General features: G+C 39.6%; 2 protein-coding genes across 2 annotated transcripts; one reads left to right on the top strand and one right to left on the bottom strand.

The window, feature by feature from the left end:
- Window positions 1–7,663: 7,663 nt before the first annotated feature.
- Window positions 7,664–10,875, top strand: LOC121759106 (beta-glucuronosyltransferase GlcAT14A-like). The gene is made up of 4 exons (XM_042154606.1): window positions 7,664–8,520; window positions 9,686–9,761; window positions 9,851–9,966; window positions 10,060–10,875. Exons 1-4 carry the CDS (start codon window positions 8,016–8,018, stop codon window positions 10,575–10,577), a joined length of 1,215 nt encoding a protein of 404 aa, XP_042010540.1. The 5' UTR covers window positions 7,664–8,015; the 3' UTR covers window positions 10,578–10,875.
- Window positions 10,876–11,565: 690 nt separating this feature from the next.
- LOC121758365 (putative fasciclin-like arabinogalactan protein 20) lies at window positions 11,566–12,673 on the bottom strand. Its single transcript, XM_042153774.1, has one exon. The coding sequence runs from the start codon at window positions 12,671–12,673 to the stop codon at window positions 11,633–11,635; it is 1,041 nt and encodes a 346-aa protein (XP_042009708.1). The 3' UTR covers window positions 11,566–11,632.
- Between the last annotated feature and the right edge of the window lie 1,728 nt (window positions 12,674–14,401).

Below are 14,401 nucleotides of genomic sequence, written 5' to 3'. Positions count from 1 at the left end.
TCCTCTCGGATCTGGTGCAGTAAGATCAAAGAAATAGAACAGATTCAACTGGAAAACACAATAGATCAAGGATGTGGCTCAGCCACCCGCCAATAGGGCAGATCTATTCTCCAGAACCAAGATCCAAGGGAGCACAGAAGGTTCCTCAAGTGATTAACCTCACACACCGGATACCAACCCCAAAAACACTCCTCAACACCTGATCTAACCTCTCACGTAACAGATCTCACAGAAACCTCTCAAGAATGAAACCCTAGTTTCTCCAAAACTCAAGCAACCGAAGTAGTTGCCATCTCCAACACTCACACAAGATCAATCACTCTAAAACCATGAAAGATCACCGTGGAAACAACCGGAGATCATCAGAAAGATGAAGAGAGAAGAGGGAATCACAATCGTCACACAGATAGCAGAGAGAGAGAGTGAGAGAATGAGAATGTAAGGCGGTGAGGTGGAGAGAGCGGGTGTATATCATCCAGGAAACGGGCTAGGGCAAAGCACAAGCCTAATGTATCTGGGCCAAATTAATTTCCCAGGCCCAAATAATAGTCCACCATCCAACAGCCCAATACAACCAACATACTCCACCTTGGACATTATTCTAGGAAACCAATTGCACTATTAGCTAAGGTTTAACCTCACAGCACCAAAGAACAAAGTTCACAAGCTTAGGGAAACAACCAGGTCTGCCTAAAAGACTCCAGAGGGGCTGACACCCAATAGTCTATAGGACTTAATGCCTCCTGCCACTAATCACCCTTACCACAGTATACAAAGTGGCTGACGTCTTTATACCCCTGGGACATGCACTTATCCTAGGTCAAAATGCAGAAACTTGATGCAGAAAAGAAGATTTTCGAGTGGTAAGCATTTAGTTCCCATGTCAGCTGGATTCTTATCAGTGTGCACTTTTAAAAGAGAAACTTCACCTTTTTTCTACAATATCTCTAATGTAATGAAATCTGACATCAATGTGCTTAGTTCTATCATGGAAAATAGGATTTTTATACAACTGAATTGCAGACTGAGAATCAGAGAATACAATAGGAGGAGTTTTTACAAAATTAAGTTCAGAAAGCACTCCCTTCAACCATACAACCTCTTTCATTGCCTCAGTAATGGCAATATACTCAGATTCAGTAGTGGACACAGCCACTATATGCTGCAGCTGTGACTTCCAACTTATACATGACCTACACACAGTAAAGATATAGGAAGTGGTGGACTTCCTTTTATCTATGTCATTAGCATAATTAGAGTCAACATATCCAGTCAATTTCACACCTTCTTCACATTTAGAATAGCAAAGACCATACTTTGCAGTATGCTTAAGATATCTCAACAACCATTTTAAAGCTTCCTAATGAGCAGTACCAGGATTAGACATGTATCTACTCAAGCAAGATACAACATAGGCTATATCAGGCCTAGTGCTAACCATCAAGTACATCACAGATCCAATAGCATTAGCATAGGGAACTTTCTTCATGGCATTAATATCATATTCAGATTGAGGGCACAAGTCTTTACTCAACATAAAATGAGCAGCTAAGGGCACAGAAGCAGGCTTAGCATCAAACATGTTAAACTATTTCAGAATTTTGTACACATAGGGTTCTTGATGCAAAACAAGTACACACTCTTTCCTATTCCTGAAAATATTGATTCATAATATTTTTTTAGCATCCCATAAGTCTTTCATGTCAAAATTCTCACTCAAAGCAGTTTGCACAACAACACTTATGGTTTTCAAACAAGGACCCATAATCAGCATGTCATCAACATACAAAAGCAAGAAGACAGGGACTATACCAAGGTTCATAACATACAAGCATGCATCAAAAGTACATCTAATAAAGCCCAACTTATGCATAAAAGTATTGAACTTAATGTTCCACTGCATAGGGGACTGTTTCAAACAATATAAAGCCTTTTTCAGCAAGCAAACATGATTGGGAAACTTAGGATCAACAAAGCCTTCAGGCTGTTTCATGTAAATTGGTTTATCCAAATCACCATGCAAGAAAGCACTTTTAACATCCATTTGTTTTAATTCCCAATCAAAATGAGCACATAAGGTAAGCATTAATCTCACAGTAGTAAATTTAACAACATGAGCAAATATTTCAGTATAATCTACCCCCTCTTGTTGAGTAAAACCCATGACAACTAATCTGGCCTTATACCTCAGACCTTCCACCTCATTTTTAAGCTTATAAAGCCACCTGCAGTCAACAACTGAAGCACCCAGAGGCAGTGGTACAAGTATCCAAGTAAGGTTAATTTTAAGTGAGTTCATTTCCTCCAACATGGTTTTATGCCATTCATTCCAGAATTTAGATTTAGTATCCTGCTTATTAGTTTGAGGCTCATCCACATCAGATTCATGCACATTGAAAGCCAAATTTATCAAAGCAACCAACCCTACATGACCATCATACCTTGCAGGTTTCTTAACATTCAGTCTTCTAGGCCTATCCTTAGATAACACATAGTCATTCAAGTTGGGAGAATCAATAGCATTTTGAATCCATGAGGGACTATTTAACACATTCTGGGCAGGTAAGAGAGCATTCACTCTCATGGGACTTGCATGCATATCATTAGCATTGTTATTATCAGGCAAAGGCACAGTGTTGACATCATTATCTTGTAGGTTTCCCTCATTAGGTGTATCACTAGGTGTATAGATTGGTGTTGAGTTCTAGAATGGCTGCTCCACCTCAGTGGGTTTATTTGTGGACTCCACCTCACTAAGAGGGTCACTGTCCACATTCTCTAGAGCAGGGTTATCAGCCAATCTCAAACAGGGGAACTCAAGTTCATTAAACACCACATCCCTGCTGATAATGAATTTGAAACTAGGCTCATCTCTTAACCAAACTCTATACCCTTTTACACCCTCAGGATATCCCAAAAATACACCTTTTCTAGACCTAGGTTCAAGTTTGACAGTTTTAATATGCACAAAAGCAGAACAACCAAACACCTTCAGATAAGAAAGGTTAAGGGACTTTCCAGTAAACACATATTCAGGGCACTGCCCTAACAAAGGCACAGAAGGAGACCTATTCACAAGATAAACAGCACTCATCAAAGCTTCACCCCAGAACTTCTTAGACAAACCAGATTTGGATAGCATGCATCTCACTTTATCAAGTAAAGTCCTAGTCATTCTTTCAGCTACTCCATTTTGTTGTGGGGTATAAGGCACAGTTTTATGTCTTTTAATTCCAAAACCAGCACACAAGTCATCCATTTGTTTATTGCAAAACTCTAGTCCATTATCAGTTCTTATTGCCTTAATTCTTTTTCCAGTCTGAGTTTCAATCAAGGTTTTCCAAGTCCCAAATTTTTCAAACACATCATTTTTATGTTTCATAAGAAAACACCAAACATTCCTTGAAAAATCATCAATGATTGTGATAAAACTCAGATTTTAACTGTTTTATTGGACATTAAACATGATCTTTTGTGTGCTTTCATTGCATTATCTTAGAGTTTATGTCCATATTTCACTATAAAGGTGCTTTGATGAGTTTATCTAGTGTTTGAAGTTAAAATAGGTAAAAAAGGGTCAAAATGAGCCAAGACGAGACTGGGGTCTGCTTCAAACGTTAATCTTCCTATCACGATGGGGTCCAAATCCTACTATGAGACTACCATTATATTCATCATCGAAAGAGCTTCGCGTGGGTATCTTAAACACCTCAATCGGAGCTCTGTAGAAGAAGTTATGGCCGTTTTACAAGCACTGCGCTGTCTAGAAAATCTCACGCAGCCGGGTGAATTGTTACCCTATAATTCCACTCGGCCGGGTGTCTCAAATTGAGTGCTGGAAGGTCGGAAACTGGTCGAAAATCATCACCCGGCCGGGTGATTTTTACCCTTTATAATTCCACCCGGCCGGGTACGTTGTTTTGGCGTATTTTTATGCCAAAAACGCGCTTTTTTTATGGGGATTAAAGAAGAAAAGAGCTAGGGTTGCAGTCTACGAGATTCATTCTACACCTACCGCCTCCAGCACTCACACACACCCCAAGCACACCTTTGAGAGAGAGAATTGAAGATTGAAGACTTCCAATCGAGAGATTGAAGTCTCCTCTCCATCGATTGATCTCACAGGAGTCTTAATATCTTTACTTCATGTATTTGTTGAATTCTTTTGTTTTGAACATGGTTTTCTCTATGAACATGAGTAGCTAAACTTCTCTTGTAGAATTCTTGGTGATGATGCACTGATTTCATAGTTTTTATCCGATTGATTTTGTTCTTGCCTTGCTCTTGTAGTTATTTGATTATTCTTGGGTTTATTCCTTTCAATTGCTTGATCACCAATTGCTTGTGTAGGATTAATTAGATTAATCGGGAGATGAAATAATTAATTTGGAAATAAGAATAATGCACACCTTAATACAATAGAACTCTGGAGAGTTAAGGTTTTGAGTGAGGTCATTGACCTAATCGAGCTTTTGGGAGTTAGGAGTTTAGGATTAGAAGGGGACTTCGATCCTAGAGCCTAATCTACAGGTTTCTCACCTCGGGAGGGGGTTTAATCTATAATTGTGGTCGGCTTAGTAACTCTAGAGACACCAAAAGGTAAGGCAAATCGATTGGATAAGAGCTTGGAATTGTGCATCGGATCCTTGAGTTCTGCAATTTTCTCCATATTATCTTTCCACATCCTTTTCACACTGTGTTTCCTTGTTCTTAATTGTTACTTGCTTACTATATGCTTTTATTAGTTGTTAGAACAAACCAAACTTTTCTTGATTGTCTAGATAGTAGTTGATTTTTGTTCGTGGTAGTTAAGTTGATACAAAATTGTCTCTGTGGGATACGATACTCTTGCTTACTAATTGCTACACTAGCCTCGTACACTTGCGGGTATCACTTATATTAAAATAAGTTGAGTCAGATTGAAAGAAAATACACAGAACCAGAGTGAGAGGACACTGAAGGATGGCCCCATACATCCATATGCAAGTATTCCAAAATATTTTTACTAATATTGGCAGGCACAGGAGTACGAAAGGTGACTCTATGATGTTTACCTAGCACACATGTGTCACAAAAAGGCAAATCACCAGAAACATCAGATTCAGACAATATAGCATGCTTTTTCAGAATATTCAACCCCTTTTCACTCATGTGACCTAGCCTATTATGCCATAACATCAATTTGTCAGATTTAACAACATTGGCACATGCCTTTTCCCAAGTAAGAGGCACAGCAGAGCAGACATACAAACCACACTTTCTTTTAGCCTTAAACAAGCACATAGAACCCTTACAGATTTTCATGCAACCTTCCCCCCATTTTCCACCATTTGATTCATTACCCCTCTTGATTTAGATCTACCCCTAACATTTAAAACCTTGTTAACAACAGATTTGTTAGAAGCCATTTCCCTTAATTCAAGTTCCTTAGATTTAAGAGAGCTGATTATCAAGTCAAGAGGAGCAGAGTCTCTGCCATATTTAATGGCAGCTTTCACATCACTATAAGAATCAGGTATGACATTCATCAAGGCAATACTGGTATATTCATCAATTGTTTTATCACCAGATCCTTTAATATCTTGCACAAGCTTCTGAAACCTATCCACATTATCATCAATATCCCTAGATAAATCAAGCTTAAATTTGAAAAGTTTTTCCAGCAAATACATTCTAGAGGACATAGAAGTTTCTGTAAACATAGTATCAAGCATTTTCCACATTTCAGAAGCAGATTCAATATGATCAACTTTCCTAATCACAGAATCAGACAAATTGAGAATAATAGTAGCCCTAGCCAACTCATTCATTTCATCTTGTTTTTCTTTAGAAACATCATCAGACAAAGTACCATCAACTGATTTGAAAACCTTTTGTTGGATCAAAATACATTTCAATTTCTATTTCCAAATCACAAAATCATTTTTCCCATTGAAGGGAACCAAGCCAACATGTTGAGTCATTTTTTACACAATTTTTGGAAGAACACATGGAGCAAGATAAGAACACACAACCTTGCAGACAATCAAGCACAGAGACATATACTCACAGACAGGACACAGTTTTCTCACAGATTCCACACAAAACACACAGGTCAGACCTCAAATCCCTTACTGTCCCGAGCAACACTGGCTAAGGCTATCCCAGTTTGCAATCACTCACTTTTGGAGGGCGCAGTGGGTCACTTAGGCAATATAGTATGCTTGGTGGTCAGGTGAGAAGAGATCAGAGGTCAGAGAGCACCAAGAAACCACAAAAGTAAGTATATCACAGAGAGAAAACACAGAGAAAACCCTAAGCCTTGCCAACGCTGTCTACCAGCAGCAAAAAACCTAATCCTATATGTGGCACTAAACAAGAAAAGAAGAAACCAGAGAGAGTATCAGCCAATTTACCAGAGCAAACCCCCACTCGAAGGAGGGTTCCACTTGCCCACCTCCTTTTTTGCGACTCGGTGTGCCGGAATAGTCTCCCCGTGGCTTTGATACCACTGTAGGGATCAGACTATCTGTATTCACTATTTACCGAGACTTCTTTTTTCTTGTACAAGATAGTTCAGTCAAACTATCACCCACGCGACTGATTTTATACAAGTAAAACCTAGCTATTACAACAGATATAACTAACTATCTCGGACCACGCACTCCTTGACCATATGCGTCTCTGGATCACCGAGAACCTGCACACTCAAACCCTAGTTAGTACAATAGGAAAGATCCTCTCGGATCTGGTGCAGTAAGATCAAAGAAATAGAACAGATTCAACTGGAAAACACAATAGATCAAGGATGTGGCTCAGCCACCCGCCAATAGGGCAGATATATTCTCCAGAACCAAGATCCAAGGGAGCACAGAAGGTTCCTCAAGTGATTAACCTCACACACCGGATACCAACCCCAAAAACACTCCTCAACACCGGATCTAACCTCTCACGTAACAGATCTCACAGAAACCTCTCAAGAATGAAACCCTAGTTTCTCCAAAACTCAAGCAACAGAAGTAGTTGCCATCTCCAACACTCACACAAGATCAATCACTCTAAAACCATGAAAGATCACCGTGGAAACAACCGGAGATCATCAGAAAGATGAAGAGAGAAGATGGAATCACAATCGTCACACAAAGAACAGAGAGAGAGAGTGAGAGAATGAGAATGTAAGGCGGTGAGGTGGAGAGAGGGGTCTATATCATCCAAGAAACGAGCTAGGGCAAAACACAAGCCCAATGTATCTGGCCAAATTAATTTCCCAGACCCCAAATAATAGTCCACCATCCAACAGCCCAATACAAAACATTCAATATCATGTAAATTCTTGACTTGCTCCAATTTGGTTGAGGCGATTTGCATCCTTTCATGCAACTTTTGGAATGCTTGATTAATAATCCCCTCCTACAAGAACAACTCAAGCATAATCATCGAGAAGATCCACCGACAAAGCTATAATTAAAGAAACGCGTGTATTGCACTCGAACATTGTGGGCGTGGGAAAAAGCTATACAACGTGTTAATTTTTGTTTTATATAAATCAATTCGTAGAAAATTATACAACGTGTTAATTCACTTGACCAAAATTCCATTTCCAATCAATCCACCACTTTAATACGTGTATATAAGGTTTAAAAATAATAATTAAATCATCACGACAGAATTATATCATCAAAATTTCAAAGGAAAAATAAAAACGTAAATAAAGAGCAGTTTTTCATTCATCTCTCATGCACTCACTCTTCATCTCCAGCTCTAAATCTAGCAAGTAGCACCTCTTCCATTAAAACCCTAATCCAAACAAAAGTCCCACAATAGACTCCAATACTCGGGATAAGAAACGGAAAAGTTGCCCCAATTTTGATCCGGCACACAGGTTTCTGATACTTTATTTAAAAATCATAGAATCCCCTTTGCAATTCTGAATCTTGTCCTCATTTTAGCATTCTTTGTAGTTTATCCTGATTTGGAAATCGGTCTGTTTTAACAAATTTATTCGCTTTCCTCTCTTCAATTAAATTCCAATCTGAATGGGACCTGAAAAGAAATGGCTATACACCCTGTTTTCTGGGGCATTTATCACATTTCTAATATTCTTGTCGTTTATTTCGGGATTTAGTTCTTCCTATTACTATGCTTTCCCTCCAAACAAGCAGTTTTCTTCGACCATCGATCACGGGCCGGGCCGCCCGCCGTCCTTCGCCTACTACATTTCGGGCAAGAGCGGCGATGGGGATCGGTTGTACCGCCTGCTTCTGGCGGTGTACCACCCGAGGAATAGGTATTTGCTGCATATTTCGGCTGATGGGAGCGATGAAGAGAGGGTTAGGCTCGGGGAAATGGTGAAGTCCTTGCCTGCGGTTCGGGCCTTCGGGAACGTGGATGTGATTGGAAAGCCCGATCCGAACACCTACATGGGGTCCACCAATCTCGCGGCTATTTTGAGAGCGGTTGCGATTTTACTGAAGGTGGATGAAGGTTGGGATTGGTTTATCACTCTCAGCGCCACGGATTATCCCCTAATTACGCAAGATGGTAGGTATTCTATTTTGTTGTTTATGAATTCTCTTTTCTCTGTTAAGTTTTAGGTGGAATTGAATTGTTTGTGGCAGTTAGGGATTAGGATTTGAGCCTTTGTGCTATTGCTAAATGCCCAAGGATATAAGCTGTGAATTTGAAAGACTCAATCTTAGTGGAATTAACTTAATCACAATTGCCAGTGCCAGTAGATATCCTTTCTTGGTTACTGTTGATATAAATTGATTGCTATATCTGAATTGATTTTTGATGTTTTGGCTCAGGCCATCTCGTTTGTTGATATTTCCTAATATAAATGGTATTTTTTTTATGAACCATTTTTTACTATGAACGGCTGAAACTTTCTAAATTACTTAGTTTCTATATCTGGAAATTGGCTCCAACTGTAAGATATCCAATTCCAATTACATTTCCCTTCTTTAGTAGATCTTGAACTGCAGTTACTGTTGGATGACTATTATGTAATGAGTACATAAATTAAGCTTATTGTACAGCGATTTTTTTGTCAAAGCTGTATTACTTCTCACAATAAGTTGCAAAGTCAACCTACTGGTTAGTTGAGATTGATCTCATGTCACTCCTATTTCTGACACATGCTTCTCTTGACATGGAGCAGCCATGGTAACCTGTTTCTCATTTAGTGACTGGTCATTTGTTTGTGTAGCTTAACCCAAAGAGGGCTTCTCATTTTCACTATACTGTTAGACTTTTAGTTGAAGATATGGTTTTCTGCCACAAACAAAGATATGGTATAACTGTCTGAAAAGTCTGTTAGCTTGTCAGTGGGGTTGCATATATTTTTCCATCTCTATCTATAGTATGAAAGCTGAATCCCATTTGAGCTACTTCAATACATGACAAGTTTCTTGGCAAAACTTCTGTTTTACTTTTAAAGAGAAGACTTTCAAGTCTTTCACTAATCATTATGTCATCTACACATACGCAAACACATGTGAAGCTTGCATCACTTATTGGATATAAGGGATGCAGAGATGATGACACATTTCTTAAATCTATGTGAACCATTAAGCGTGGAAAAAAGCAACAGTTTCACTTAAGAAGAAATGTCCCACATTTTCTTTCAATAGTTAATTTCATGAACTTTTGTCTTAATTGTGTGGTTGTGTTTTTGATTCATCTTTTTTGCTACTTTGAATTTCAGACTTGTCTCATGTGTTCTCGTCAATTAGGAGGGATCTGAATTTCATAGATCACACTAGTGAACTGGGATGGAAAGAGTATGCAAATCTTTACCTCTTATTATCTTCAATTTTGCTGGCAAATCTAAATCCCTTCACTTATATTTTTCTTGTCAATGACATTACAGAAGCCAAAGAATTCAGCCTATTGTAGTAGATCCAGGTATTTATTTAGCAAGGAGAACACAAATCTTTCATGCTACTCAAAAGCGACCATTGCCTGATGCTTTCACGGTTTTCACAGGTAAATCTGATTTGCTGTTATGGTACATTATATGGAATTTCTTATGATCTAAACTAGTTGCCTAGTCCTAATGATTCCTTATTGTATTTCTAGGTTCCCCATGGGTCGTATTAAGTCGTCCCTTCCTTGAATTTTGTGCGTTTGGCTGGGATAATCTACCACGAACTCTTCTAATGTACTTCACCAACGTCGTTCTGTCCGAAGAAGTCTATTTCCACACTGTTATTTGTAATTCACCAGAGTTTAGTAACACAACCGTGAATGCTGACTTGAGATATTTTGTCTGGGATGACCCGCCCAAGATGGAGCCTCACGTCCTCAACAGCTCGGATTATGAGGAGATGGTCAAAAGCGGAGCTGCTTTTGCAAGGCAGTTTGAGAAAGATTCAGTGGTGCTCGACATGATCGATAGGAACATCCTGAAACGGAATCCAAACCGTGCCACACCAGGTGCATGGTGTAGGGGTCAGAGGAGCTGGTGGATGGATCCGTGCTCACAGTGGGGAGACATGAACGCTGTGAAGCCGGGCCCTCAAGCGAACAAGTTTGGCAACTCCATTGACAAACTCCTTGACAGTTGGAATGAGAGGTCGGACACGTGCGTGAAATGAGAGTTTGAACATTGTTTTTGAGGTTGGGGAATGCATTCTTTGGTGGCTTTTGTGAGGGGTTTGAAAGTTGGAAGGAGGCGGCGCAGCCATTGGTGTGGCGGAGGAAGAGAACTCTCTGTTCAGACTCTCACTGAATAGTCCTCCAAGTATACCAAGAAAGCCCCTCTCAACCCGTTCGCCCTTTTTGCGAAATGCAGCATCGCTTTATTACTTGAGTTGCTTCATGTTTCGTTGTATCCTTGGAAATTTGTTGTAAAAACTTGATCACCTTAATATAAATGGAGAACTCATTTCTTCACTTCATGTCTATATCTATATATGTATGTTATTGCTACGGCTTGAGATTTTTCTGAGCAATCTGCCTTGAAACTTAAAAAGTGTTTTCATTATGTTATCGAGTCATTTGGTCACCACTTCTTTCACTTCTAGCCGGCCAATTGCTAATGAAAAATGGAGACAGGTACCATCACCAATTTGAGATGAGTCGGTTCAAAAGTAAACTACTCGTATATACAAACAAAAGAAATAAAAGTAGGTATACGTTTTGGAGGTGTTCGGTTTTCAAGATAAAATAATACCAAGATATATAATATAAGATTGAGTTGTGAGATTATTTTAGTTATATGGGGTTAGCTATGACTAATTATTCCATAATTATCTATCTAGGATTGAGTTAGGGGACTAAATCTCATGAATATGGCCTTTAATAGACACGAGTGCGAAATAGTAGTGTCCTATTCAAAGATTCACATTTTACTCACAAAATTTAAAGAGGGGAAACTGGACATTGCTCCCAAAATTGAGAAGCTGAGGAAATATCATTTTGTTAGTTGATTGATTTCATAGGTTGTACACCTCTTTTTTCCCTACACTAATTTAACTCTAAAAAGAGGCTTGTCAATTACAAATTTACAATCTTGATTCTTGAAACCAATATCTCATGTAATAAGCATTTGACATAAAGAATTGAATACACAACAAATGCAAATATCGTAACATCTCAAGAATGGTTATTCAAGAAAATAGTAAAAGTGAAAATTGACATGTTTGTTAGCTCAGGTTTCTTGCTCCGGAAACTCCTCCCCCAACTCTTCCTCCTCGGCGTCGAGCTCCGGCAGCGCAATCACCCCACTGATCCCATGAATCACCAGCCTCCCACTCTCATACATATCCGGAAACGAAATCTGAACCCCATTAACCGTCAGCATCTCATCATCCTTGCCCACATTCAAAGCATACCCCTTCACATTCAAGATCGGCGCCGTGCTCCCATCCGACCCCTCGAGATCGAGCCACCGCACCTTGCAGGGCGCCACGTGCCTCGCCAGCAGCGACGAGTACTCAAGAAAATCCCCGGAAAACTCCACCAGCTCCTGATCCGGCGGCGCGAACAGAGTCCAGTCATCTCCGCCGCGGTCGTCGAGGAAGCCGAGGAGCTGGAGCTCAAGGAAGGAGGCCATGATGGATCGGCCCCTGGACTTGAGCACTCCCGCGGCTTCGCGGAATCGAGAGAGGGGCTCGAGCTTTGTGCAGCGGAGGAATTGGGGCCTGGGGTTGAAGCGAGACGGGATGGAGAAGGGGAGAGTGAAATTGGGGTCGAAGAAGGAGTCGATGGCGTAGACGAGGAGGAAGCCGTCGTCGAGGAGGGGGAGGGAGGAGACGGGGACGTTGTTGATGGAGATCTTGAGGGATTGAATGGAGGTGACGATGAGGTGTTTGGAGTGGGAGAGGGAGGGGATTGGGGTGGAGAAGGGGAAGGAGAGGAGGGCGGAGGGGGAGAGGGAGACGGGGGAGAAGTGGAGGAGGAGGTGGGGGAGAGAGGGCTGGCCGTAGGAGGCGAAGGAGGAGTCGGGAGGGGAGAAGATGGTGAGGGGTGTGACGGCGGAGGAGGAGAGGGGGAGGCGTTGGCTGATGGCCTGGAGAGTGAGTGACATTGCGATGTAGCCGGAGTTGGCCAGGGTCTCCGCCGCGTCGCACAAGGAAGAAGAAGTGGTGGACGGCGGAGGCGGAGGAAGGAGTGGGGACGGAGATGGTTGGGCGGCGGTGGAGAGGATGGAGAAGAGGAGGAGTGGAAGGACTAGTTTTAGAGATGCCATGGTTTTGTGAGGTTGCAATTAACTGCTTTCATATTTTGAGTATAACGCTCGATTTGGCGGGAGGGGACACGTGGGATGCTGCTATTGGGCTTCTATCTAACTGAAAGTTGTTTGCATTTTCCTGATAGGTTATTTATTAGTGTTATTCATTTTATTTTTCAACTTTTCCGAATGCATTATAATCTAAAATTTCGATGAGTGCAGTACATATAGTTTCGTAAATATTTATACATTAAACAGTGGACAGGTACAATGGAATTGGGTTTATTGTTTTTAAAATAGTTAATTTCTGCAATCTGAAAGAAATGGCCCATACTTACGTTGAGTCTGTGAATTATTAGAAGAGTGTATTTTTTTAAAATGAGGCATTGGTTCTCTATTATAAAATTAATTTATTGTTGTACCATATTCGAGCTCATTACCATTATTACATAAACTTTAATGTTAGAATTAGTGTAGTTTGACGCTTTAAAAATTTATATAAAAAAATAAGGTCTTCTATCAAAATTAATCCTTAAACCAATTATGTGTGCAGATAAGACTCATAAGAGCCTTCATTTTTTCGAGAATGAGTTGTTCATGTATTTGTTCAATATTTGTGCTTCAACAGTTGAGAAATATTTTGAGGCAACCGTCATTATAGGAAGAGTGATGCTAAATGGCCATATTATGGCCGGCCATAAATAGTTAATTTAGTCCATTTACATATATAAAAAAATTAGAATTACCGATATAACCTTATATGCGTGTAAATGAACTTGTGAGCTGGTACTTATCTTTGAATTCCATTATGTAAAACACATTAATATCACGAATTACTGTATAACAATCAAGAAATGACAGTAGTAATAAGTTGAACAAAAACTACGATTGAGCAGCAGTAACATGTTGAGTAACAAATAATAAAAATGATATAAAAGTAAAATCAAGTAGTATAAAATTGAAAATTTGAAAAAAAACAATTTTTTTTTGCTATTTAATCAATTTATGGCTGGCCATAATATGGCCACATAGCTTTATTCTTATAGGAATGCTACACATATCACACCTTATTTTAGCAAATTAGAAAAGCTCTCCTTAAGGTTATGACATATTCTTAATAAAATATTGATACATTCACACAACCATTATTCGCAATTATTTATAAGCGCAAATATAATACATACATGCCATCTAACCTGAGCTAATATAACCCATAATTTTCTATAACCAGAGTTAATAAGTGCTTATGCTTCAAAGGTTTAAAACCAAATTTTCCTCATATATAAGACTGCAAAATTTGTAAATTTAAAGTGAATTTAGTCATTTAGTAGTAGTACCGCTTCCCCGTCCTCAAAGAATATACACTTTGGGTTCGACACAAAATTTAATGTAAGATTGGTAAAGTAAAAGAGAAGTAGAGAGAAAAAATAAGTAAGTATTGTTAGTGGAGAATGATTCTCACCACATTAGAGAGAAAAAACTTTCCAAAATTAGAAAGTGCATACTCTTGTGAAACAGACTGAAAATGAAAAAGTGCATATTCTTGTGGTACGAAGGGAGTATTTATTATTATGATCTTGCCCTTATTTAGATATTGCTATCATTAAGTAACCGCCATTTTCTAGATTGTAGAGATAGGGAGATTATGTCGAGACTTGAGAGCACCCACAATAGTGGACTAGCGCTCGCCCTAACCACCGGCTAGCGGTCGGACGTAGCATTAGTCCACTGTTGTGTTAGGTGAAC

The sequence above is a fragment of the Salvia splendens genome, chromosome 12 (genome assembly GCF_004379255.2).
Source record: "Salvia splendens isolate huo1 chromosome 12, SspV2, whole genome shotgun sequence".
Classification (NCBI taxonomy): domain Eukaryota; kingdom Viridiplantae; phylum Streptophyta; class Magnoliopsida; order Lamiales; family Lamiaceae; genus Salvia; species Salvia splendens.
The sequence above is the reverse complement of the archived record's forward strand: the minus strand, read 5'-3'. Positions and strand labels throughout refer to the sequence as shown.

Excerpts from the sequence above, each read along its gene's own strand:
- LOC121759106 (XM_042154606.1), top strand. The coding sequence starts at position 8,016 with ATGGGACCTGAAAAGAAATGGCTATACACCCTGTTTTCTGGGGCATTT. Across the intron at positions 8,521-9,685 it reads TCCCCTAATTACGCAAGATG|ACTTGTCTCATGTGTTCTCG; the intron begins GTAGGTATTCTA and ends TTTGAATTTCAG. Across the intron at positions 9,762-9,850 it reads AGTGAACTGGGATGGAAAGA|AAGCCAAAGAATTCAGCCTA; the intron begins GTATGCAAATCT and ends ATGACATTACAG.
- LOC121758365 (XM_042153774.1), bottom strand. The coding sequence starts at position 12,673 with ATGGCATCTCTAAAACTAGTCCTTCCACTCCTCCTCTTCTCCATCCTC.